Source organism: Nerophis lumbriciformis, linkage group LG30 (genome assembly GCF_033978685.3).
Source record: "Nerophis lumbriciformis linkage group LG30, RoL_Nlum_v2.1, whole genome shotgun sequence".
Classification (NCBI taxonomy): Eukaryota; Metazoa; Chordata; class Actinopteri; order Syngnathiformes; family Syngnathidae; genus Nerophis; species Nerophis lumbriciformis.
Genome location: NC_084577.2, coordinates 29,109,915 through 29,137,426, shown reverse-complemented (window position 1 = coordinate 29,137,426; position 27,512 = coordinate 29,109,915). Strand labels below are relative to the sequence as shown.

General features: G+C 36.5%; 1 protein-coding gene across 1 annotated transcript in view; it reads right to left on the bottom strand.

Moving 5' to 3' along the window:
- fzd4 (frizzled class receptor 4) overlaps positions 1-27,512 on the bottom strand; it is a 52,884-nt gene that overhangs the window by 16,812 nt on the left and 8,560 nt on the right. Inside the window, exon 2 of the mRNA XM_061925867.1 lies at positions 5,524-5,661. Within this exon, the coding sequence (XP_061781851.1) occupies positions 5,524-5,661 (138 nt within the window). The remainder of the gene's footprint in view (positions 1-5,523; positions 5,662-27,512) is intronic.

Genomic DNA, 27,512 nt, shown 5'->3' with positions numbered 1-27,512 from the left:
AGCGCTTCTGCTCGTTTGGATTCTTCATTCATCACTCCAAGCGACGTTTGTAAGTTTTGCAATATAACTAAAACAATTCTTACTTACTAAACCGTCCCATGTGTGACGTCTGCAGGAGTGTTTTCATGCATATTTGTACGCGCTATCCTAATGTAATGAAGCTAGCGTCGTTAGCATTAGCTAATATGCTAAAAAAGTTTATAGTATTACCTTACAATGGCATTCTTTTTGTGTTGATTCAGTTTTGGAAATTCACTAAAATGTGGAGTTATTGAGTCTGTTTGGCTGATTGGAGAGCTAGCTTCCGTAGGTAGTGAGTCCATGACCATGACTTCTGTTTTGTTTGATCAGCCGTTTTACTGCCTTGTTACAGACACCATTTGGGAACAATTAAGGTATGTAAATATACATTTACAAAATCTTTCTGTATAAATAACTCATTTCACAACGTTTATATCTGCGACTTATAGTCCGGTGCGGCTAATATATGGAAAAATTATTTTTTTCTTCAAAAATGTGGTAGGGGGGGCTTATACACCAGTGAGCTCTATAGTCTGGAAAATACTGTCTTTGCGATACCATACGCATCACAATTAGGGATGGGCACCGTTCACATTTGAATCAATACTCTAGCAATTTTCCAGTACCTGAAAATCAATACCGGTACTTAACGGCAGAGGTGGGACCAAGTCATTGTTTTGCAAGTCACAAATAAGTCTCAAGTCTTTGCCCTCAAGTCCGAGTCAAGTCCCGAGTCAAGACAGGCAAGCCCCGAGTCAAGTCCAAAGTCAAGACTGGAAAGTCTCAAGTCAAGTCCTAAGTCCTGCATTTTGAGTTTCGAGTCCTTTCAAGTCCTTTTAACCACAGACTAATATATTAACACAGATTGTGTATGCTTTTCAAACGCTGTATTTATTTATTAAAACAAGTGCATTTTAAATTGCAGGAAAGAAAATTGTGCTGACATTATGACACTATTAACCAGTCATTTTAAACATTAACTCATTCCTTTACAGAACAAACACATTGAAAAATAAAGTGCAAATGTACTTATTTGTACAAAAGTGTTAACATTGAAAAAACATGACATATACGTGAACACAACAAAAAAGTTGTACTTTTTATATGTCAGGGCCCTATGCTGCATTGCATTTGCAAAAGACCAAATTAGCCAAGAGTCTGTCAGTCATTTGTGCACGATGGGGGCGTAGTATGATGCCACCATGGCTGAAAACTCGCTCCACTGGAGCACTGGAGGCAGGCACTGCCAAGACTCTCATGGCCACTCGGAACAGTGAAGGAAGAGTCTTCATGTTCAATGCCCAGAACAAAAGGGGGGAGAGAGTTGTTTTGGGTTGGTGCACTACTTGTAAGTGTATCTTGTGTTTTTTATGTTGATTTAATTAAAAAGAGAAAAGAAAAAAAAAAATATTTCTTGTGCGGCCCGATACCAATCGATCCACGGACCAGTACCGGGCCGCGGCCCGGTGGTTGGGGACCCCTGAGGTAAACAACCAACAGTATGTCAGAAAGCTAGCTAAAACGGTACACATATTCATAATATAGTATACATTTTAACTGACCTTTATTTTACTATTTTTGTCTTTTTTTAGGTGGCTAAAATACGCGGTGCTGCTGACCGCCGTCTAACGTTACGTGTGATATATTGACTAACGTAACCCTGCTTAAAAAAAATCACTGAACAAAAAGTATGAATAAGGTAGTGAACTGCAACAGATTCCCGTGTTTGCAATAACGTTATAACGTTAGCAGTGAGTTTACAGCCTCACTGATTTAACTACACAGCAAATAAAAGTCACGTTACTTAGCCAATAAACGTTATCTTACATTCAAAACTTACCGTTCTTTGTGCAACTTCAAATGCCGGACGAAGTTGGAAGTTGTTGCCTCTCCATCAGTCATTTTCGAACCGCATGTGTTGCATACTGCAAACCGTTTTGTGTTGACCACCTCGTAATTTTTATACCCAAACAAAATTATTTTAGGTATCATATTTTGTTCACTGGCGTGTGGTTTGGACATGTCTTCTTCGTTGGTTGTCCTGCAATTTGATTGGATGAATGCTGTGTGATGAAAACAAAGTAGATCTAATTTGATTGGCTGTTGTACTGAGAGCACACCAGCTGACACACGCAACGCTGATAGACAAGTACACAATGAAAAATACGGAGCGCTCCCGAATAACTTTTTCATCTTTGGGTTTTGGGGAAAGTAGCAAGTCATGTCAAGTCATGTCAATTCAAAAGGCTCAAGTCCAAGTGAAGTCACAAGTCATTGATGTTAAAGTCTAAGTCGAGTTGCAAGTCATCAAATTCATGACTCGAGTCTGACTCGAGTCCAAGTCATGTGACTCGAGTCCACACCTCTGCTTAACGGTACCAATTCTTGGTACTTTTGTGTGTGTTATATTTGTAATAATACATCTGAAATTTGCTGATTATGATAACTATACATCTTGTTTTCTTATTACATTTCTGAGTCTCATTTGCAAGTATGACAATAAGTTAGATGGCAGTGTGTTGTTTTTAATCCATTTTTTAAAATTATTTTGTTTATCTCTCCTGTCCAGCCACTCAGACAAATCATATTGTTGATGTAGTAGAATTTTATTAAACAAACCCAGTTTTCTTTTAAGTAATATAAATATTTACCAGAGCTTTTTGTTGAGGACGCCTTTGTTCGATTGTCGCTGTAAAATGTGCGCGGACACGTCTTCAACATGCATTATCACGATAGGACGCCGATATTAAAAGCTGCACCGTCGGCCAAATTGACATCATTTGTGTCGTATATCGTCAACATCGTGCAAGCATATTCCATTCGCACAATTAAATAGCTTAGCTGCTCGGACAGCAATGTGTTTTTATACGTTCAGATTGGTGAATGTCGTTTCTTAATGGGGAAAGACGTTAATGTCTCTTGCATTCATGTTAGCATTTTTGGCTAGCCAGCCATGAACACTCCTGGCTTGGATAGGATAGGACTTTATTGTCATTGCACAAGTACAACGAAACTTTGTTTTCAGCACAAACCCGTTCAAGATTAGACAAACAAACAGTGTACAGGGTTGCAGAACAGGAACGCTGATGGGTCGCCACAAGGAAAAAGATGGGAAAAAGGTAAACGCTGGGGAAGGATGAGTGAAAAAATACAATCTAGACTGGGCTCCTAAGAGGGCCCAGTTTGGAGTGGGAAAAAACCTCCATAGCAAAGCACATAAACATATTACAACGTACATCTCAAGATATCTAACAACAGAGGGGAGAGGGGGGCCATGGTGGCAGGCCGCAGCTTCTCCAGTAAATACGCAGTCTCACCGATCTTTGAGTTTATCAAAGTGCGCCTATCGATCACGTTTCTGTATGATTAACAACGATGAGAGTAACTGTCGGGGGTTTTACCGCAGTTTATCACTAATACCGTAAATCAGCGGTCACCAAGCTTTTCTAGCCCAATATCCCTGGTCTCAGCCAAAAACCAAAGCAAGATCTACCCCTGCGTCAACTGTGGTTTGTGTGTGTATTAGACATGCGCGGTTTGCGGACACAACCGCGGAGTCCGCGGATTATCCGCGGGTCGGGCGGTTGAAATAAAAAAAAAATTAGATTTTATCCGCGGGTCGGGTCGGGCGGTTGAAATAAAAAAAAATTAGATTTTAAATAGATTCAGGCGGGTGGCAGTTAAACCAATTGGGAAATATATATACATAGTTAAATGTTGTTACCCACATACGAAAAACGAGCAGGCACCTGCAGCATATGCCACAACAGAAGAAGAAAAAAAAAAGAGATGGACACTTTTACGGAGCGGAGAAGGGACGCCTCACCGGGGTCCGGGACCGAGGCCCCTTCCCCCGAGAGGGCCCCACCGGGAGCCGTAGCTGAGGCGATCCGCGAGAAGGGCCCGACGCACGTCCAGGGTCACCACCGCGCCCACCGCACCGACACCCCGCCTCGTCCGCCTTCGCCGCGGCCGGCGTCACGCGCAGCAGGTAAGCAGCTTACCTGCCCGCCACCCCCGTGGCCGGGGGCTCGTAACAGGGGTCACTCCGCGCGCTCCGCCCGCGCAGCTTACCTGCCCGCCACCCCCGTTGCCGGGGGCGCGTAACAGGGGTCACTCCGCGCGCAGTGCGCTCACGAAAGGGGTGGGGCTCACCCTGGTGAGCCGAGTGGGCCACTTTTGGTAAGCAGAACTGGCGCTGCGGGATGAACCGAACGGCGGGTTAAGGCGCCCGATGCCGACGCTCATCAGACCCCAGAAAAGGTGTTGGTTGATATAGACAGCAGGACGGTGGCCATGGAAGTCGGAACCCGCTAAGGAGTGTGTAACAACCCACCTGCCGAATCAACTAGCCCTGAAAATGGATGGCGCTGGAGCGTCGGGCCCATACCCGGCCGTCGCCGGCAGCGAGAGCCGCGAGGGCTAGGCCGCGACTAGTAGGATGGCCGCCGCGGTGCGCGCTGAAGCCTCGGGCGCGAGCCCGGGTGGAGCCGCCGCGGGTGCGAGGGACATCGCACCTCCACGCGCTTGGAGGTGCGCTCAGCGCGGCTCCCAGATGATTGCGCACTGGTGTGCGTCTGGGCCGTGACAGCGTGGCACGCGAATGTCTCTGCTGCATTGGATCAGTCTCCTTTCTTTAACAGGCAAAAGCTTTATAACCTCACTAATGCCTTGCATCGTCTATATTAGATATATAACAACGGGCGGGTGCGGGCGGGTGCGGTTTTGATTAAATGTTAGAGCGGGTGGATGGCGGATGGTTGACGACTTTTGTGATGCGGTTGCGGATGAAATAATTGCATATCCGCGCATCTCTAGTGTGTATATACATATATACAAAACATTTTTTTGTCTGTTTGTTTTTAGAATGCAAAGCTTTGTGTTTTTATGGCTGATGTCAACATTTGTTGTTGTTTTTTTGTGTTTCTTGCTGTTTACCCAATTTTTCTGCGTGTTTTTTTTTTTTGGTAATGTGCCTATAAGGGCCAATGACACAGATGGCCCCGTGCCGCACTTTGTGCACCCCAGCTGTAGAAGCTAACTGTTTATGGCCACTATAGTCTTAGTATCGTCGTATATTTGTTCATCCTATGGTCACATTTGGGACACGAGTCACGTGGTTGTCTTACGTCAGCGCCGGAGGTAGTAAAATCAGCTGTTCACCTGGCGGGTTTTTCCTATGGGATGAGCAGGGAAGTCCTTCTTTAGCTGCCGCCTTGTTTTTATCATATATTACTGCCTGTGCACATGTCAATGTTTATTTTTGTATATATAAACCAACACGAAATCCATACTTTGGAGCAATGTTCACAGACTCTAGTATTTGGCTTGTCAGCTTCCCGTCGCAGACGATTGATTAAGATCTTGGTTGAGGGAAGACTTGTTGACGTTGGATGCTAGAAAATGTCCGACGCCCGTCTGCGAGACGATCGGGTGAAGCGTGGCCGTAAATCACGACATTTGTCCAAATCCCTCAAGCCTCCACAGATGTTTACGACTCACCTCTGGCCAGATGAAGCCGAACTCCTGAAGAACCGGCAGACATTTCCTCTTGACAGACATGCACATGCTCCCGCACGGGCCGATGGGTATGGGCACCTTATCCGTGCACATGGGCACGTAGACCGAGCACAGGAAGAACTAAGGAAAAAAGAGAGAGATTATTGTCAAACGTGTGAAACCGAATTGAGGCGTTTACATCCATGCTGTGCTCCATTACATCAGCTTCATCCATTGTATATTTCACTTCAAACTGGAAAAACAACAACTTGAGTCGACACAAGCGGCAAGTGTGTGTCTCCAAAAAAACAACCTGCTCTGTGGCCTTGTGGTTAGTGTCTGTCCTGAGATGGGTAGGTCGTGAGTTCAAACCCCGGCCGAGACTATAAGACTGGCATTGAAAATTGCAACATTACCTATAAGGTAGTTTTGGCTGAGTCCGCTCTCAGTGCTGCTGGAGTGATCACCAAGTGTCGAAGAGCGAAGTGTCGGCAACCGCGCGTGACGTCACGTGCAACCCTAAAATAACACGGCACCGTTGGATATTACATGAATGGGTGCCAGTTAGGACCATCCATCCATTTTCTACCGCTTGCCCCGTTCGGGGTCTCGGGGGGTGCTGGAGCCTATCTCAGCTGCATTTGGGTGGAAGGCAAGTCGCCACCTCATCACAGCCCGTTAGGACCAGTATGGAGGGTAATTTGTGTCCTTATTAGGATTTTTATTTTTTTTTACACTGAATTTTTTTTTTTTTACATCAAATTATGCTGACAATATCATTGAAACATTTTTGGGTTTTTTACACTGAATTTATGTAACTGAAGCAGGATTTTTAATTTTTTTTTCATCAAATTATGCTGACAATTTCATTGAACATTTTTAGTTTTTTTACACTGAATTTATATAACTGAAGCAGGATTTTTTTTTTTACATGAAATTACGCTAACAATTTCATTGAACATTTTTAGTTTTTTTTACACTGAATTTATGTAACAGAAAGCAGGATGATTTGGTTGTTTTTTTTTACATCAAATTATGCTGACAATTTCATTGAAACATTTTCGTTTTTTTTTTACACTGAATTTATATAACTGAAGCAGGATTTATTTTTTTTACATCAAATTATGCTGACAATTTCATTGAACATTTTTAGTTTTTTTACACTGAATTTATATAACTGAAGCAGGATTTTTTTTTACATGAAATTACGCTAACAATTTCATTGAACATTTTTAGTTTTTTTACACTGAATTTATGTAACAGAAAGCAGGATGTTTTTTTGGTTTTTTTTTTACATCAAATTATGCTGACAATTTCATTTAAACATTTTTGTTTTTTTTACACTGAATTTATGTAACTAAAGCAGGATTATTATTTTTTTTATCAAATTATGCTGACAATATCATTGAAACATTTTGGTTTTTTTTACACTGAATTTATGTAACTGAAGCAGGATTTTTAAATTTTTTTTCATCAAATTATGCTGACAATTTCATTGAACATTTTTAGTTTTTTTACACTGAATTTATATAACTGAAGCAGGATTTTTTTTTTTTACATGAAATTACGCTAACAATTTCATTGAACATTTTTAGTTTTTTTTTACACTGAATTTATGTAACAGAAAGCAGGATGATTTGGTTGTTTTTTTTTTACATCAAATTATGCTGACAATTTCATTGAAACATTTTTGGTTTTTTTACACTGAATTTATGTAACTAAAGCAGGATTTTTTTTACATCAAATTATGCTGACAATTTAATTGAAACATTTTCGTTTTTTTTACACTGAATTTATATAACTGAAGCAGGATTTTTTTTTTTTTACATCAAATTATGCTGACAATTTCATTGAACATTTTTAGTTTTTTTTACACTGAATTTATGTAACTGAAGCAGGATTTTATTTTTTTTACATGAATTACGCTAACAATTTCATTGAACATTTTTAGTTTTTTTACACTGAATTTATGTAACAGAAAGCAGGATGTTTTTTTGTTGTTTTTTTTACATCAAATTATGCTGACAATTTCATTTAAACATTTTTGTTTTTTTTACACTGAATTTATGTAACTAAAGCAGGATTTTTTTTTTTTTTATCAAATTATGCTGACAATATCATTGAAACATTTTGGGGTTTTTTACACTGAATTTATGTAACTGAAGCAGGATTTTTAATTTTTTTTTCATCAAATTATGCTGACAATTTCATTGAACATTTTTAGTTTTTTTACACTGAATTTATATAACTGAAGCAGGATTTTTTTTTTTTACATGAAATTACGCTAACAATTTCATTGAACATTTTTAGTTTTTTTTACACTGAATTTATGTAACAGAAAGCAGGATGTTTTGTTTGTTTTGTTTTTACATCAAATTATGCTGACAATTTCATTTAAACATTTTTGGTTTTTTTACACTGAATTTATGTAACTAAAGCAGGATTTTTTTTTTTTTTATCAAATTATGCTGACAATTTCATTGAAACATTTTTGTTTTTTTTACACTGAATTTATATAACTGAAGCAGGATTTTTAATTTTTTTTCCATCAAATTATGCTGACAATTTCATTGAACATTTTTAGTTTTTTTACACTGAATTTATATAACTGAAGCAGGATTTTTTTTTTTTACATGAAATAACGCTAACAATTTCATTGAACATTTTTAGTTTTTTTTACACTGAATTTATGTAACAGAAAGCAGGATGATTTGGTTTTGTTTTTTTTACATCAAATTATGCTGACAATTTCATTTAAACATTTTTGTTTTTTTTACACTGAATGTATGTAACTAAAGCAGGATTTATTTATTTATTACATCAAATTATGCTGACAATTTCATTGAAACATTTATAGATTTTTTTATACTGAATTTATGTAACTGAAACAGGATTTATTTTTATTTTTTTAACATCAAATAATGCTGACAATTTCATTGAACATTTTTAGTTTTTTACACTGAATTTATGTAACAGAAGCAGGATTTTTGGGTTGGTTTTTTTTTTACATCAAATTATGCTGAAAATTTCATTGAAACATTTTTGTTTTTTTACACTGAATTTATGTAACTAAAGCAGGATTTTTTTTATTTTTTTTTTACATCAAATTACGCTGACAATTTCAATGAACATTTTTGTTTTTTTTACACTGAATTTATGTAACTGAAGCCAGATTTTTTTTTTTTAATGAAATTATGCTGACAATTTCATAGAAAACAAATTTGTTGGAAAATACCGTGTCGAAAAATTCTCAGCTTCAAAAAGCAAAGACTTACTTCCGGTAAATCAAGACTGAAGTAATCGATCCTGTCTCAGTAGCAGCCAATGAGGTTTAAGTTTTTAAGTATCAAAGACTATAAAAATGGGAGCCATTACCTCCCTGCTTGGCACTCAGCATCAAGGGCTGGAATTGGGGGTTAAATCACCAAAATGATTCCCGGGCGCGGCCACCGGTGCTGCTCACTGCTCCTCTCACCTCCCAGGGGGTGAACAAGGGGATGGGTCAAATGCAGAGGACAGATTTCACCACACCTAGTGTGTGTGTGTGTGTGTGACAATCATTGCTACTTTAACTGAACAACAACAACGTGTGGAGTAACCACAAGGGCCATGGGCCATGTAATGCTCCATAATCCCTTTAATCCGAGGCTCCGTTTTCTGTCCCATGGCAACCGTTTTGAAATAGATCTTAGTCCGGGTCACAGACACAAGACATTTTCAAGAATGAACTTCGGCCGATTCAGAATGCGAGAGATGTTTGGCGTCGTCATCCTGCTTTCAAAAAGTCTTATTAGCGTTTATTTCATGTGAACTCAGCTTGTTGACAGCGTGTCAGTACTTTGTTTTTTGGCACAAATCGAAACCCCGCTGGTCTATAAAGTTGTTGTTTTTTTACACTGAATATTTAGGGCCCGCATGGCCCATTGTATAAGGACTCCCAAAGGGAATCCTTATGCAATGGGACATAATTAGGGCCCGCATGGCCCATTGTATAAGGACTCCCAAAGGGAATCCTTATGCAATGGGACATAAGGACCTATTGAATTTGTAAGGTTTTATTAGGGCCCGCAATGGCCCATTGCAAAAGGACTCCCACAGGGAGTCCTTATGCAATGGGACATAAGGACCTATTGAATTTCGTAGGTTTTATTAGGGCCCACATGGCCCATTGCATAAGGACTCCCACAGGGAGTCCTTATGCAATGGGACATAAGGACCTATTAAATTTGTAAGGTTTTATTCTTTCTTTATTATTCTTCCGCCGCCTCTTTGAGCACTAATTTGACCCACTTAACATGCTTCAAAACTCACCATATTTGACCCACACATCAGGACCTGCAAAAATTGTCTTTTAATAAAAAAAACGAACCCCAAAACTCAAAATTGCGCTCTAGCGCCCCCTAGGAAAAAAAAAAACTAGACTGCCTGTAACTCCCACTAGGAAGGTCGGAGAGACATGAAACAAAAACCTCTATGTAGGTTTGACTTAGACCTAGTTTTCATAATTGTATATCCTCGGGCAAAAATCAACAGGATGTTGGCAATTCCCCCTTCAAGACAAAAAAGTACTAAAAACAGTAACTTTTGCCTCTTTGAGCTGTATTTTCACCCTCTTAACATGCTTCAAAACTCACCAAACTGAACACACACATCAGGACTGGCAAAAATTGCGATCTAATAAAAAAAAACTAACCCCAGATCTCAAAATTGCGCTCTAGCGCAATTTTGAATAAAACGCAGAAAAAACTGCTCCTCGGAAGAAAAAAATGACAAAACTGCCTGTAACTCCCACTGGAAAGGTCGGAGAGAGATGAAACAAAAACCTCTATGTAGGTCTCCCTTAGACCTACATTTCATAAATTGACAACCCCCAGCAAAAATCAACAGGAAGTTTGCTATTCCCCCTTCAAAACAACATTTTTGTAAAAACCGGTCACCTTTCTTCGAACATTATCTCCTCTGAGCGTGTTTGTCGTTTCGGCTTCAAACTAACCCAGGAGAGTGATTTGACCCTTCTGATTAAAAGTTATTGAAAGAGTTTTAATAACTGCTCCGGTTTGGATTTTATGACCCTTCAAAGAACCGCTGCGCTGATGCTGCACTGCTGTTTTTTTAAGATGGCTGCTTAAAAGCAGGAAGCACCAACGTGCCCACACAATGCAGACAAGGTAGGTACACTAGACAAAAGTCTTGGGACACTTCAGACTAAAAGTAGACAAAAGTATTGGGACACTTAGGACTAGCACCTGCCAAATACGCGGGCCCGACCAACGCTGCTTGCAGCTTTAATTACCGTTTATTTCATGTGAACTCAGCTTGTTGACAGCGTGTCAGTACTTTGTTTTTTGGCACAAATCGAAACCCCGCTGGTCTATAAAGTTGTTGTTTTTTTACACTGAATATTTAGGGCCCGCATGGCCCATTGTATAAGGACTCCCAAAGGGAATCCTTATGCAATGGGACATAAGGACCTATTGAATTTGTAAGGTTTTATTATTATTCTTCTTCCGCAACTTTGCGCTGTAATTTGACCCCCTTAGCATGCTTCAAAACTCACCAAATTTTACACACACATCAGTAATATACGGCAAAACTTTTTTATCAAAAAACCAAACCCCAAAACTCAAAATTGCGCTCTAGCGCCCCCTACGGAAAAAAAAAAAAGACTGCCTGTAACTCCCACTAGGAAGGTCGGAAAGACATGAAACAAAAACCTTTATGTAGGTGTGACTTAGACCTAGATTTCATAATAGTATATTCTCGGGCAAAAATCAACAGGATGTTGGCAATTCCCCCTTCAAGACAAAAAAGTACTAAAAACAGTAACTTTTGCCTCTTTGAGCTGTATTTTCACCCTCTTAACATGCTTCAAAACTCACCAAACTGAACACACACATCAGGACTGGCAAAAATTGCGATCTAATAAAAAAAACCTAACCCCAGATCTCTTTTTGAATAAAACGCAGAAAAAACTGCTCCTCGGAAGAAAAAAATGACAAAACTGCCTGTAACTCCCACTGGGAAGGAAGGAGAGACATGAAACAAAAACCTCTATGTAGGTCTCACTTAGACCTACATTTCATATATTAACAACCCCCAGCAAAAATCAACAGGAAGTTTGCAATTTCCCCTTCAAAACAAATTTTTTTTATAAACCGGTCACTTCTCTTCAAACATTATCTCCTCTGAGCGCGTTTGTCGTATCAGCTTCAAAATAACACAGGAGAAAGATTGAACCCTTACAAATAAAAGTTATCGAAATAATTTTTCTAACTGCTCCGGTTTTGATTTTATGAGCCTTCAAAGAACCGCTGCGCTGATGCTGCTGCGCTGCTGTTTTTTTAAGATGGCTGCTTAAAAGCAGGAAGCACCAACGTGCCCACACAATGCAGACAAGGTAGGTACACTAGACAAAAGTCTGGGGACACTTCAGACTAAAAGTAGACAAAAGTATTGGGACACTTGGGACTAAAACTTGACAAAAGTCTTGGGACACTTCAGACTAAAAGTAGACAAAAGTATTGGGACACTTAGGACTAGCACCTGCCAAATACGCGGGCCCGAACAATGCTGCTTGCAGCTTTAATTATTATTCTTCTTCCGCAACTTTGCGCTGTAATTTGACCCCCTTAGCATGCTTCAAAACTCACCAAATTTTACACACACATCAGTAATATACGGCAAAACTTTTTATCAAAAAACCAAACCCCAAAACTAAAGATTGCGCTCTAGCGCCCCCTAGAAAGAAAACTGCTTATAACTCCCAGTACGAATGTTGTAGAGACATGAAACAAAAACCTCTATGTAGGTCTCACTTAGACTTAAATTTAATTAATTTATTTCCTCGGCCAAAAATCTACAGGAAGTTTGCTATTCCCCCTTCAACACTAAATTTGAGTAAAAACAGTAACTTTTGCCTCTTTGAGCTGTAATTTGACCCCCTTAACATGCTTCAAAACTCACCAAACTGAACGCACACATCAGGACTGGCAAAAATTGCGATCTAATAAAAAAAAACTAACCCCAAATTTAAAAATTGCGCTCTAGAGCAATTTTTGAATAAAACGGAGAAAAAACTGCTCCTCGGAAGAAAAAAATTACAAGACTGCCTGTAACTCCCACTGGGAAGGTCGGAGAGACATGAAACAAAAACCTCTCCGTAGGTCTGACTTAGACCTACCGGTACATTTCATAAATTGACAACCCCCAGCAAAAATCTATAGGAAGTTTGCTATTCCCCCTTCAACACAACATTTTTGTAAAAACCGGTCACCTTTCTTCAAACATTATCTTCTCTGAGCGTGTTTGTCGTTTCGGCTTCAAACTAACACAGGAGAGAGATGGAACCCTTTTGATTTAAAGTTATCGAAAGAGTTTTAATACCGGCTCCGGTTTTGATTTTATGACTCTTCAAAGAGCCGCTGCGCTGATGCTGCTGTTTTTTCAAGAAGGCTGCTTAAAAGCAGGAAGCACCAGCGTGCCCACACAATGCAGACAAGGTAGGTACACTAAACAAAAGTATTGGGACAATTCGGACTACAAGTAGACAAAAGTATTGGGACACTTATGACGAAAACTGAACAAAAGTATTGGGACACTTACACTGGAAAAAAATATTGGGACACTTACGAATACCACTGAACAAAAGTATTGCGACACTTAGGACGAAAACTGGACAAAAGTATTGGGACACTTACACTGGACAAAAGTATTGGGACACTTATGGCAACTACTTGACAAAAGTATTGGGACACTTAGGACTAAAACTGGACAAAAGTATTGGGACACTTAGTACTACCACTGGACAAAAGTATTGGGACACCTACACTGGCCAAAAGTATTGGGACACTTAAGACTACAACTTGACAAAAGTATTGGGACACTTGGGACTAAAACTTGACAAAAGTATTGGGACACTTAGGACTAGCACCTGCCAAATACGCGGGCCCGACCAACGCTGCTTGCAGCTTTAATTTGCAATTGAATTTTGTGAACTGATTTATTTATTTTTTTACATGAAATTATGCTGTCAATTTCATTGAGAAAAATAATTGTTAGCAAAATGCGTGTTTCAAAATTCCAATGTATAAAAATTCAATTGCAGATTCTAACCATTGGAACCATTTCCATAGTTTGAAATTATCCAGCAGGCCGTGTTGAAATGTTTATAATGTTGTATTATGCCCAGGTAGCCCACCGAACTGCATTTGTATGCTGCTTTGCAAGACCCATGTCACGTGACTTCAAACTTAAACCTCATTGGCTGCTACTGAGACAGGATCGATTACTTCAGTCTTGATTTACCGGAAGTAAGTCTTTGCTTTTTGAAGCTGAGAATTTTTCGACACGGTATTTTCCAACAAATTTGTTTTCTATGAAATTGTCAGCATAATTTCATGTAAAAAAAAAAAAAAATCTGGCTTCAGTTACATAAATTCAGTGTAAAAAAAACAAAAATGTTCATTGAAATTGTCAGCTGTAATTGTCATATGTAAAAAAAAATTAAAAAAAATCCTGCTTTAGTTACATAAATTCAGTGTAAAAAAACAAAAATGTTTCAATGAAATTTTCAGCATAATTTGATGTAAAAAAAAAAAAAAAAAAATCCTGCTTCAGTTACATAAATTCAGTGTAAAAAACTATAAATGTTTCAATGAAATTGTCAGCATAATTTGATGTACAAAAAAAAAAAAATCCTGCTTTAGTTACATAAATTCAGTGTAAAAAAAACAAAAATGTTTAAATGAAATTGTCAGCATATTTTGATGTAAAAAAACCAAAAGAAAACATCCTGCTTTCTGTTACATAAATTCAGTGTAAAAAAACTAAAAATATTCAATGAAATTGGTAGCGTAATTTCATGTAAAAAAAAAAAAATCCTGCTTCAGTTATATAAATTCAGTGTAAAAAAACTAAAAATGTTCAATGAAATTGTCAGCATAATTTGATGAAAAAAAAAAAAAAATCCTGCTTCAGTTACATAAATTCAGTGTAAAAAAAACAAAAATGTTTCAATGAAATTGTCAGCATAATTTGATGTAAAAAAAAAAAATCCTGCTTTAGTTACATAATTCAGTGTAAAAAAAACAAAAATGTTTAAATGAAATTGTCAGCATAATTTGATGTAAAAAAACAAAAAAACATCCTGCTTTCTGTTACATAAATTCAGTGTAAAAAAAACTAGAAATTGTTAGCGTAATTTCATGTAAAAAAAAAAAGAAATCCTGCTTCAGTTATATAAATTCAGTGTAAAAAAACTAAAAATGTTCAATGAAATTGTCAGCATAATTTGATGAAAAAAAGAAAAAAAATCCTGCTTCAGTTACATAAATTCAGTATAAAAAACTATAAATGTTTCAATGAAATTGTCAGCATAATTTGATGTAAAAAAAATAATAATCCTGCTTTAGTTACATAAATTCAGTGTAAAAAAAACAAAAATGTTTAAATGAAATTGTCAGCATAATTTGATGTAAAAAAAAACAAAAAAGAAAACATCCTGCTTTCTGTTACATAAATTCAGTGTAAAAAAACTAAAAATGTTCAATGATTTCATGTAAAAAAAAAAATCCTGCTTCAGTTATATAAATTCAGTGTAAAAAAACTAAAAATGTTCAATGAAATTGTCAGCATAATTTGATGAAAAAAAATAAAAAAATCCTGCTTCAGTTACATAAATTCAGTCTAAAAAAAAAAAATGTTTCAATGAAATTGTCAGCATAATTTGATGTAAAAAAAAACCCTGCTTTAGTTACATAATTCAGTCTAAAAAAAACAAAAATGTTTAAATGAAATTGTCAGCATAATTTGATGTAAAAAAAACAAAAAACATCCTGCTTTCTGTTACATAAATTCAGTGTAAAAAAACTAAAAATGTTCAATGAAATTGTTAGCGTAATTTCATGTAAAAAAAAAAATCCTGCTTCAGTTATATAAATTCAGTGTAAAAAAACTAAAAATGTTCAATGAAATTGTCAGCATAATTTGATGAAAAAAAAAAAAAAATCCTGCTTCAGTTACATAAATTCAGTGTAAAAAAAACAAAAATGTTTCAATGAAATTGTCAGCATAATTTGATGTAAAAAAAAAAAATCCTGCTTTAGTTACATAATTCAGTGTAAAAAAAACAAAAATGTTTAAATGAAATTGTCAGCATAATTTGATGTAAAAAAACAAAAAAACATCCTGCTTTCTGTTACATAAATTCAGTGTAAAAAAAACTAGAAATTGTTAGCGTAATTTCATGTAAAAAAAAAAAGAAATCCTGCTTCAGTTATATAAATTCAGTGTAAAAAAACTAAAAATGTTCAATGAAATTGTCAGCATAATTTGATGAAAAAAAGAAAAAAAATCCTGCTTCAGTTACATAAATTCAGTATAAAAAACTATAAATGTTTCAATGAAATTGTCAGCATAATTTGATGTAAAAAAAATAATAATCCTGCTTTAGTTACATAAATTCAGTGTAAAAAAAACAAAAATGTTTAAATGAAATTGTCAGCATAATTTGATGTAAAAAAAAACAAAAAAGAAAACATCCTGCTTTCTGTTACATAAATTCAGTGTAAAAAAACTAAAAATGTTCAATGATTTCATGTAAAAAAAAAAATCCTGCTTCAGTTATATAAATTCAGTGTAAAAAAACTAAAAATGTTCAATGAAATTGTCAGCATAATTTGATGAAAAAAAATAAAAAAATCCTGCTTCAGTTACATAAATTCAGTCTAAAAAAAAAAAATGTTTCAATGAAATTGTCAGCATAATTTGATGTAAAAAAAAACCCTGCTTTAGTTACATAATTCAGTCTAAAAAAAACAAAAATGTTTAAATGAAATTGTCAGCATAATTTGATGTAAAAAAAACAAAAAACATCCTGCTTTCTGTTACATAAATTCAGTGTAAAAAAACTAAAAATGTTCAATGAAATTGTTAGCGTAATTTCATGTAAAAAAAAAAATCCTGCTTCAGTTATATAAATTCAGTGTAAAAAAACTAAAAATGTTCAATGAAATTGTCAGCATAATTTGATGAAATTTTTTTTTTAAATCCTGCTTCAGTTACATAAATTCAGTGTAAAAAAAAAACAAAAATGTTTCAATGAAATTGTCAGCATAATTTGATGTAAAAAAAAAAAACTGCTTTAGTTACATAAATTCAGTGTAAAAAAAACAAAAATGTTTAAATGAAATTGTCAGCATAATTTGATGTAAAAAAAACACAAAACAAAACATCCTGCTTTCTGTTACATAAATTCAGTGTAAAAAAACTACAAATGTTCAATGAAATTGTTAGCGTAATTTCATGTAAAAAAAACAACTACCCCTTAGGTAATGTTGCAATTTTCAATGCCAAAAGAGGAATTTACTCAAAAAAGGCTCCAACCTAAGTCAGCTTGATGCTAATATACATTGACTTTGCTATTGACAGGCTGCTGATTAGCGTTAGCAATAGTGATTTTAACTTTTTATTTTTTATGCGGGCTACGTTTCACACTGCAGGGTCGGATGTCCAATTCCGATTTGTTTGGCAAATCCGATAGTCGTTCATATTACACACATAAAAATGTGATTTCTAATGTGAATGCAATCCGACCCCCCTGAGGACATGATGTTTCACACACTGCGGTGTTTACGGAAGTAAACATGGCTTCAGCTCTAGTCGGTCTGAGTCCTGGAGCATTTGTGGCAACTTCAAGGGTTTTGTGCAATCAAAGTCAACCTTTTCAGAACCGAATTATTTGGTGTAAAAGATTAAGAAGGAAGAGGACAAATATTTTGGCTCTGGCAGGTTTACGGCATACTTTCAAGTCTGTTTGAAGAGCATGTCTTTGGGCTAGCAGTCGGACACAGGAGTGGTGGAACGCGAGTTCCTAAAACATTTAATTTTTACCTTTTTTCTTCTCCGTTGTCAACTATTTTGTATATAATGGAAAAAAAATCGGAATTGACCCGCAGTGCAAACGGTACAGCTTGTACAATACTTACATTATTAACACTTTGTGGGGTGCAACAGACAGCAACGACTGAAATGACCAACACACTATGAACTATACACGTCTGTCATCTAATGCCTTGGACTTGGAACTGATATTTAGTGTCATACCAGCAAATGATGCTCAGAAATGTGATAACAGAACAAGATACAACATCTGCAGTGTTCACAATCAGGCCATTTTTTAAATGTTGCAATAAAATATGAGATTTTACGATGAAAAACAAAAGTACAGAAAATTGGTACCATCCATCCATCCATCCATCCATCCATCTTCTTCCGCTTATCCGAGGTCGGGTCGCGGGGGCAGCAGCCTAAGCAGGGAAGCCCAGACTTCCCTCTCCCCAGCCACTTCGTCCAGCTCTTCCTGTGGGACCCCGAGGCGTTCCCAGGCCAGCCGGAAGACATAGTCTTCCCAATGTGTCCTGGGTCTTCCCCGCGGCCTCCTACCGGTCGGACGTGCCCTAAACACCTCCCTAGGGAGGCGTTCGGGTGGCATCCTGACCAGATACCCGAACCACCTCATCTGGCTCCTCTCAGTGTGGAGGAGCAGCGGCTTTACTTTGAGCTCCCCCCGGATGGCAGAGCTTCTCACCCTATCTCTAAGGGAGAGCCCCGCCACCCGGCGGAGGAAACTCATTTCGGCCGCTTGTACCCGTGATCTTGTCCTTTCGGTCATAACCCAAAGCTCATGACCATAGGTGAGGATGGGAACGTAGATCGACCGGTAAATTGAGAGCTTTGCCTTCCGGCTCAGCTCCTTCTTCACCACAACGGATCGATACAGCGTCCGTATTACTGAAGACGCCGCACCGATCCGCCTGTCGATCTCACGATCCACTCTTCCCTCACTCGTGAACAAGACTCCGAGGTACTTGAACTCCTCCACTTGGGTCAAGATCTCCTCCCCAACCCGGAGATGGCACTCCACCCTTTTCCGGGCGAGAACCATGGACTCGGACTTGGAGGTGCTGATTCTCATCCCAGTCGCTTCACACTCGGCTGCGAACCGATCCAGTGAGAGCTGAAGATCCTGGCCAGATGAAGCCATCAGGACCACATCATCTGCAAAAAGCAGAGACCTAATCCTGCAGCCACCAAACCAGATCCCCTCAACGCCTTGACTGCGCCTAGAAATTCTGTCCATAAAAGTTCAGAACAGAATGGGTGACAAAGGGCAGCCTTGGCGGAGTCCAACCCTCACTGGAAACGTGTCCGACTTACTGCCGGCAATGCGGACCAAGCTCTGGCACTGAGCATACAGGGAGCGGACTGCCACAATCAGACAGTCCGATACCCCGTACTCTCTGAGCACTCCCCACAGGACTTCCGGAGGGACACGGTCGAATGCCTTCTCCAAGTCCACAAAACACATGTAGACTGGTTGGGCAAACTCCCATGCACCCTCAAGGACCCTGCCCAGAGTATAGAGCTGGTCCACAGTTCCACGACCAGGACGAAAACCACACTGTTCCTCCTGAATGAAAATTGGTACCGTTGAGTACTATTATCGATTCCTAGGTGCCAGGAATCAGTACAGTATTGTTTCAAATGTGAACGGTACCGGCATGAAAAGTTAACCATGTGTGTTGGGAAGGGGCTGATTTTTAAAATAACTTTAGGTCACAGGTGTCGAAAAAATTTGAAAATTAACATGCATACGGTGGATTTCAGCAGATAAGAACCCTAAACTTCTATATCCTAAAGACCGTCCTTTCTACCGTTCCTAAAAGACTCTGCAATTCAGCCTCCAACAAATAAGAGGAGTTAGAAACATTCTGCTCACAGAAGGTGACCAGAATGCCATTTGTTCACAACTGAATGGAATGCTTACGCGGGGGATTCCGACTATTTTGGACTGGTCGTCGTCGATCCACAGCCATCGTTCTGCCACACAATACCTCTGCTAACAGGGGAAATTACAAAACAAACGACTGTCGTTGGCTTTGACAATTAGGATTGCTCGTTTGCATCACAACAGTTGTTTTTCTCACTACCGTAGGGCGAAACCATCCTTGCCCAGGCACACCCTCCTGGTTTTTGGAGTATAAATATTGGGGGTTTTGGCACCAACTGTTTGGACTAGATCTGACCGATCGAAGTCTCAGATTAGATCTGACCGATCAAAGTCTCAGACTAGATCTGACCGTTCAAAGTCTCAGACTAGATCTGACCGATCGAAGTCTCAGACTAGATCTGACCGATCGAAGTCTCAGACTAGATCTGACCGATTGAAGTCTCAGACTAGATCTGACCGACCTAAGTCTCAGACTAGATCTGCCCGACCTAAGTCTCAGAATAGATGTGACTGACCTAGGTCACAGTTGACTGTTTGAAATCAAAGCTACGTTGAACAACATTTCTATCTGTGGGCCCACATGTGTAATATCAATGTTCATGTAACTGAGAGTGTACCCATGGACACAATAAGGCTCCATTACTGTTGACTAATGCTGAAACGACGCGTCGACGTAGTCGACGTCATCGGTTACGTAAATACGTCGACGCCGTTTTTGTGCGTCGGCGCGTCGCATATTTACGTCACACTACTGTCATGGCGGAGCGCAAAGCAGACGATGCGAGCGAGGGGAAAAAAGCACGCCAAAAGTCGTCAAAAGTGTGGGAGTATTTCAATAAACGGCCTAATAATGTTGTTGTATGCACACTGTGTGGAGCGGAAATGGCCTATCATAGCAGCACAACGGCTATGAACGAACATTTGAAAAGAAAACCCCCGACAGCGTTCTTGCCATCACCATCAACAAGTCAATCGTCCGCGTGCGTATACGTTGTCATTATTACACAAAAACATGAATGTGTCATTTGTATCTGCGTTGTAAATTCATAAACTAAAGCACCGTTTGCTCTGAGAGGCGCGTTTGGCGTGCCTGTTCAGTGTTTACAAAGACGCGCTCCTCTTTAACGCTGTGGAGAGGCGGCGGCGGCGGCGAGCGAGCGGCGAGGCGGGGCGCGCCGGGAGCGACGCCTCAAGAGACAGGGGACGACGAGCGAGCGAGGAAGAGGAGCTGAAAAGCGAGGAAAGAAAGAGAAAAGAGTTGGAAGAGAAAAGACTTTGTGTAAAATTAAAAGATTGTAAACCTGGCAAAGCCGTCTGGCGTTCAGTCTGTCGGTCCTGAAAGAACCCCACGGCACAAGACGTGTCACAAACGCTAACGTTAATTAGTTGTGCAAATACCTTTTACAACATTAACAGTTACATATACTATGTACAAACCAACAATTAACTTTCACTTTAATCATACTATCATTGTTGTGTTATTAAGCAAAATAAGCAATACTTTTACTTTTGTTGAAATGTTTACACTGTACACTTTTTTGTATTGGATGTTTAGCTTTATTTTTGCACATTTTAGCAAATAAGCAATACTTTTACTTTTGTTGAAATGTTTACACTTGTTACAGAATATTTCCGTTTTGCACTTTTTTGTATTGGATGTTTATCTTTATTTTTGCACATTTTAAAGCAAAATAAGCAATACTTTTACTTTTGAAATGCTTATACTATTCCAGAATATTAAGATTTGCACTGGATGTTTACTTTTATATTTGCACATTAAAAAGCAAATAAGCTACTTTTAATTTTGTTAAATGTTAAAAGTTTTAAATGTTTACATTGTTACAGAATATTTTGTCATGTTGTTGTCAATGTTGACTGAGTGGCCATACTTTTTTTTTTGTAAATAAAAGCCATGCCTTCTGAAAAAACTGGCCTACATTTATTTTTTCCTCTTCATTTTAAATAAAAAAAAAAATCGGTAAAAGGAAAAATAATCTATAGATTAATCGAAAAAAATAATCTATAGATTAACCGATTAATCGAAAAAATAATCTATAGATTAATCGATAGAAAAATAATCGTTAGCTGCAGCCCTACCCCAGACACATTTTTTTTTTCTCTAAATTTGGCCTCCCCAAGTCAAAATAATTGCTCAGGCCTGGTCTAAAAGTAGCTAAGCTACAGGAAAGACAACCAAGCTACTGGAAAATGTAGTTAAGCTACTTAGCCTAGCTACATGTAGCTTGTGACTGCCCATCACTGGTTACACGTGGCCCTCTGAGAGCAGCCATAGGTGGAATGTGGCCCCCAATAAAAGGGAGTTTGAGTGCCCTGCTTCAGACGCAGAAATGTCTGGGGAGTTTTCCCTGACCGTTGGTAAACTGAGAGCGGCCACTTTCGGCACCTGAAGCTGCTCTGGTTACTTGCCAGGAAGCCTCCCATTAGAGCAAATGTTCGGGGATATGGTTTCCCTTTCACCTTTCCTCCCTCTTCCCTCTCTCTCTGTGTGTGTGTGTGTGTGTTCTTGTATTTCTACCCTTTTTGAGACATGAAGAAGGAAAAGTATCTTCCATATGAGGAGGTGTGAACAAGTGATGACATAAATCAATAACATTGCATCTAATAGACGATGTCTCATTTGCACCCCTGCTGGTGACATCCATCAAAATGAGGGTGGTCCCAAAAAGGAGGGATTTTTCAAATGGACCGTGTGTCGCTTTTAAAAGTGCTCCCCCTCTGGTCAACATATGAAATAACAAGTGTGTGTAAGAAATTGAAATGTGCCCCTTTTGGCCAAAATTAATTAAAAAAAAATGTAATAAATATGTATATGGAGACATACTGTAATAACTTGAAGTAAATAATGAAGATTAAAAACCAATTACAAACACAAAAAAGAAATAAAAGCAGTCTTTTTCTCACAGTGTCGACTTTTTTCTTATAAAATTGGGAACAATTTCTCATATTCTTTGTTTCTGTAATATTGCAATATTTTCTCGTAAAATTATTACTTTAGGTCAAATGATTACTTTTTAATGCAAAATGTTGACATGTGTCATCTAAAATACTGACTTTTCTCACAATATTGCCAATTTTTTTGTTGTTCTTGTAAAATAGTGACTTTTTGAGTACAATTTTGAGTTTTGTCATAATTTTGCCAAGTAAAATTCCGATTTTTATAATATTGCCAACATTTTAAAGTTTTCTTATAAAATTGTGACTTTTGTCAGGTAAAATTCCGACTCTTTTCATAAAATTGCCAACATTTTAACCTTTTCTTGTAAAACTGCGACTGTTATCGAGTAAAATTCCAACTTTTATCATAATATTGCACAAATGTTCAGTTTTGTCATGTCTGTGTGATCAGGTTTTATTTTTGGACTTTTTGTGCAGTTTTGTTTTGTCACCATAGTTACCCATTCGTTTCACCTGTCATGTCACGCACCTGTTTTGAGTCACGCACCTGTTGTTAATCATGTCCATAAGTATTTAAGTTCATTCATTTTCTGTTGTTCGTCCTGACGACCTCACACCACATTTATGCTCTGTCCATTTTTTCATGTCCATGTTCACGCTGCTCCTTTTTTGTCCATGCCAAGTAAGTTTTCTTTATTCAAGCCATAGTTTGCAAGTTTTGTTTAATTGTTCATAGTTTATTCTCCGCCACTGTGCGCGCCTTTTGTTTGATCCTTTTTTTGTATTTATAGTTAATAAATAAATCATGTACCTTAATTCCCGTCTCGCCCGTGCCAACTTTCCGTTGCATCCGGGAAAAGCACACACCCCGGACCCAGTCTTGACAAGTTTTTCTTGTAAAATTTTGACTTGCGTTGAGTAAAATTACAACTTTTATTATAATACTGCCACAATTCATAAATCATGGTCCCAATAACATTGCATCTAATAGAGAGCCAAATACTAGAGTCCGTGAACATTGCTCCAAAGTCAGGATTTTTTGTTGATTTAATGTGCATATAAAAGTATTTTTCTCACAAAGTGTCGACTTTTTGCTTACAGAATTGGGAACAATTTCTTATATTCTTTCTGTAATATTGCAATATTTTCTCGTAAAATTGTGACTTTTTTAATGTAAAGTTATTACTTGTTAATGCAAAATGGTGACATTTGTCTTATAAAATTCTGACTTTTCTCGCAATATTGCCAATTTTGTTGTTGTTCTTGTAAAATAGTGACGTTTTTTGAGTAAAATTATGGCTTTTGTCATAATTTTGCCAAGTAAAATTCCGATTATTATTATAATATTGCCAAAATTTGTAAGTTTTCTTATAAAAGTGTGACTTTTGTCAAGTAAAATTACAACTCTTCATAAAATTGCCACATTGTTAAGCTTTTCTTGTAAAACTGTGACTGTTAGAGAGAGAAATTCCAACTTTTAGCATAATGTTGCACAAATGTTCAGTTTTTCTTGTAAAATTTTGACTTGCGTTGAGTAAAATGACAACTTTTATTATAATACTGCCACAATTCATAAATCATGGTCCCAATAACATTGCATCTAATAGAGAGCCAAATACTAGAGTCCGTGAACATTGCTCCAAAGTCAGAATTTTTTGTTGATTTAATGTGCATACAAAAGTCTTTTTCTCACAAAGTGTCGACTTTTTGCTTACAGAATTGGGAACAATTTCTCATATTCTTTCTGTAATATTGCAATATTTTCTCGTAAAATTGTGACTTTTTTAATGTAAATTATTACTTGTTAATGCAAAATGGTGACATTTGTCTTATAAAATTCAGACTTTTCTCGCAATATTGCCAATTTTTTTGTTGTTCTTGTTAAATAGTGACGGGTTTTTTTAGTAAAATTATGGCTTTTGTCATAATTTTGCCAAGTAAAATTCCGATTATTATAATATTGCCTAAATTTGTAAGTTTTCTTATAAAATTGTGACTTTTGTCAAGTAAAATTCCGACTCTTTTCATAAAATTGCCAACATTTTAAGCTTTTCTTGTAAAACTGCGACTGTTATTGAGTAAAATTGCAACTTTTATCATAATATTGCACAAATGTTCAGTTTTTCTTGTAAAATTTTGACTTGCATTGAGTAAAATGACAACTTTTATTATAATACTGCCACAATTCATAAATCATGGTCCCAATAACATTGCATCTAATAGAGAGCCAAATACTAGAGTCCGTGAACATTGCTCCAAAGTCAGGATTTTTTGTTGATTTAATGTGCATACAAAAGTCATTTTTTCTCACAAAGTGTCGACTTTTTGCTTACAGAATTGGGAACAATTTCTCATATTCTTTCTGTAATATTGCAATATTTTCTCGTAAAATTGTGACTTTTTTAATGTAAAGTTATTACTTGTTAATGCAAAATGGTGACATTTGTCTTATAAAATTCTGACTTTTCTCGCAATATTGCCAATTTTTTTGTTGTTCTTGTTAAATAGTGATGTTTTTTTTAGTAAAATTATGGCTTTTGTCATAATTTTGCCAAGTAAAATTCTGATTATTATTATAATATTGCCAAAATTTGTAAGTTTTCTTATAAAATTGTGACTTTTGTCAAGTAAAATTCCGACTCTTTTCATAAAATTGCCAACATTTTAAGCTTTTCTTGTAAAACTGCGACTGTTATTGAGTAAAATTCCAACTTTTATCATAATATTGCACAAATGTTCAGTTTTTCTTGTAAAAGTTTGACTTGCGTTGAGTAAAATGGCAACTTTTATTAAAATACTGCCACAATTCATAAATCATGGTCCCAATAACATTGCATCTAGTAGAGAGCCAAATACTAGAGTCCGTGAACATTGCTCCAAAGTCAGGATTTTTTGTTGATTTAATGTGCATACAAAAGTCTTTTTCTCACAAAGTGTCGACTTTTTGCTTACAGAATTGGGAACAATTTCTCATATTCTTTCTGTAATATTGCAATATTTTCTCGTAAAATTGTGACTTTTTTAATGTAAAGTTATTACTTGTTAATGCAAAATGGTGACATTTGTCTTATCAAATTCTGACTTTTCTCGCAATATTGCCAATTTTTTTGTTGTTCTTGTAAAATAGTGACGTTTTTTGAGTAAAATTATGGCTTTTGTCATAATTTTGCCAAGTAAAATTCCGATTATTATTATAATATTGCCAAAATTGTAAAGTTTTCTTATAAAAGTGTGACTTTTGTCGAGTAAAATTACGACTCTTTTCATAAAATTGCCAACATTTTAAGCTTTTCTTGTAAAACTGCAACTGTTATTGAGTAAAATTGCAACTTTTATCATAATATTGCACAAATGTTCAGTTTTTCTTGTAAAATTTTGACTTGCGTTGAGTAAAATGGCAACTTTTATTATAATACTGCCACAATTCATAAATCATGGTCCCAATAACATTGCATCTAATAGAGAGCCAAATACTAGAGTCCGTGAACATTGCTCCAAAGTCAGGATTTTTTGTTGATTTAATGTGCATACAAAAGTCTTTTTCTCACAAAGTGTCGACTTTTTGCTTACAGAATTGGGAACAATTTCTCATATTCTTTCTGTAATATTGCAATATTTTCTCGTAAAATTGTGACTTTTTTAATGTAAAGTTATTACTTGTTAATGCAAAATGGTGACATTTGTCTTATAAAATTCTGACTTTTCTCGCAATATTGCCAATTTTTTTGTTGTTCTTGTAAAATAGTGACGTTTTTTGAGTAAAATTATGGCTTTTGTCATAATTTTGCCAAGTAAAATTCCGATTATTATTATAATATTGCCAAAATTGTAAAGTTTTCTTATAAAAGTGTGACTTTTGTCGAGTAAAATTACGACTCTTTTCATAAAATTGCCAACATTTTAAGCTTTTCTTGTAAAACTGCGACTGTTATTGAGTAAAATTGCAACTTTTATCATAAAATTGCACAAATGTTCAGTTTTTCTTGTAAAATTTTGACTTGCGTTGAGTAAAATTTTGACTTGCATTGAGTAAAATGACAACTTTTATTATAATACTGCCACAATTCATAAATCATGGTCCCAATAACATTGCATCTAATAGAGAGCCAAATACTAGAGTCCGTGAACATTGCTCCAAAGTCAGGAGTTTTTGTTGATTTAATGTGCATACAAAAGTCTTTTTCTCACAAAGTGTTGACTTTTTGCTTACAGAATTGGGAACAATTTCTCATATTCTTTCTGTAATATTGCAATATTTTCTCGTAAAATTGTGACTTTTTTAATGTAAAGTTATTACTTGTTAATGCAAAATGGTGACATTTGTCTTATAAAATTCTGACTTTTCTCGCAATATTGCCAATTTTTTTGTTGTTCTTGTTAAATAGTGATGTTTTTTTTAGTAAAATTATGGCTTTTGTCATAATTTTGCCAAGTGAAATTCAGATTATTATAATATTGCCAACATTTTAAAGTTTTCTTATAAAATTGTGACTTTTGTCAAGTAAAATTCAGACTCTTTTCAGAAAATTGCCAACATTTTAAGCTTTTCTTGTAAAACTGCGACTGTTATTGAGTAAAATTCCAACTTTTATCATAATATTGCACAAATGTTCAGTTTTTCTTGTAAAATGTTGACTTGCGTTGAGTAAAATGACAACTTTTATTATATTACTGCCACAATTCATAAATCATGGTCCCAATAACATTGCATCTAATAGAGAGCCAAATACTAGAGTCCGTGAACATTGCTCCAAAGTCAGGATTTTTTGTTGATTTAATGTGCATACAAAAGTATTTTTCTCACAAAGTGTCGACTTTTTGCTTACAGAATTGGGAACAATTTCTCATATTCTTTCTGTAATATTGCAATATTTTCTTGTAAAATTGTGACTTTTTTAATGTAAAGTTATTACTTGTTAATGCAAAATGGTGACATTTGTCTTATCAAATTCTGACTTTTCTCGCAATATTGCCAATTTTTTTGTTGTTCTTGTTAAATAGTGACGTTTTTTTAAAGTAAAATTATGGCTTTTGTCATAATTTTGCCAAGTAAAATTCCGATTATTATTATAATATTGCCAAAATTTGTAAGTTTTCTTATAAAATTGTGACTTTTGTCAGGTAAAATTCCGACTCTTTTAATAAAATTGCCAACATTTTAAGCTTTTCTTGTAAAACTGCGACTGTTATTGAGTAAAATTGCAACTTTTATCATAATATTGCACAAATGTTCAGTTTTTCTTGTAAAATTTTGACTTGCGTTGAGTAAAATGGCAACTTTTATTAT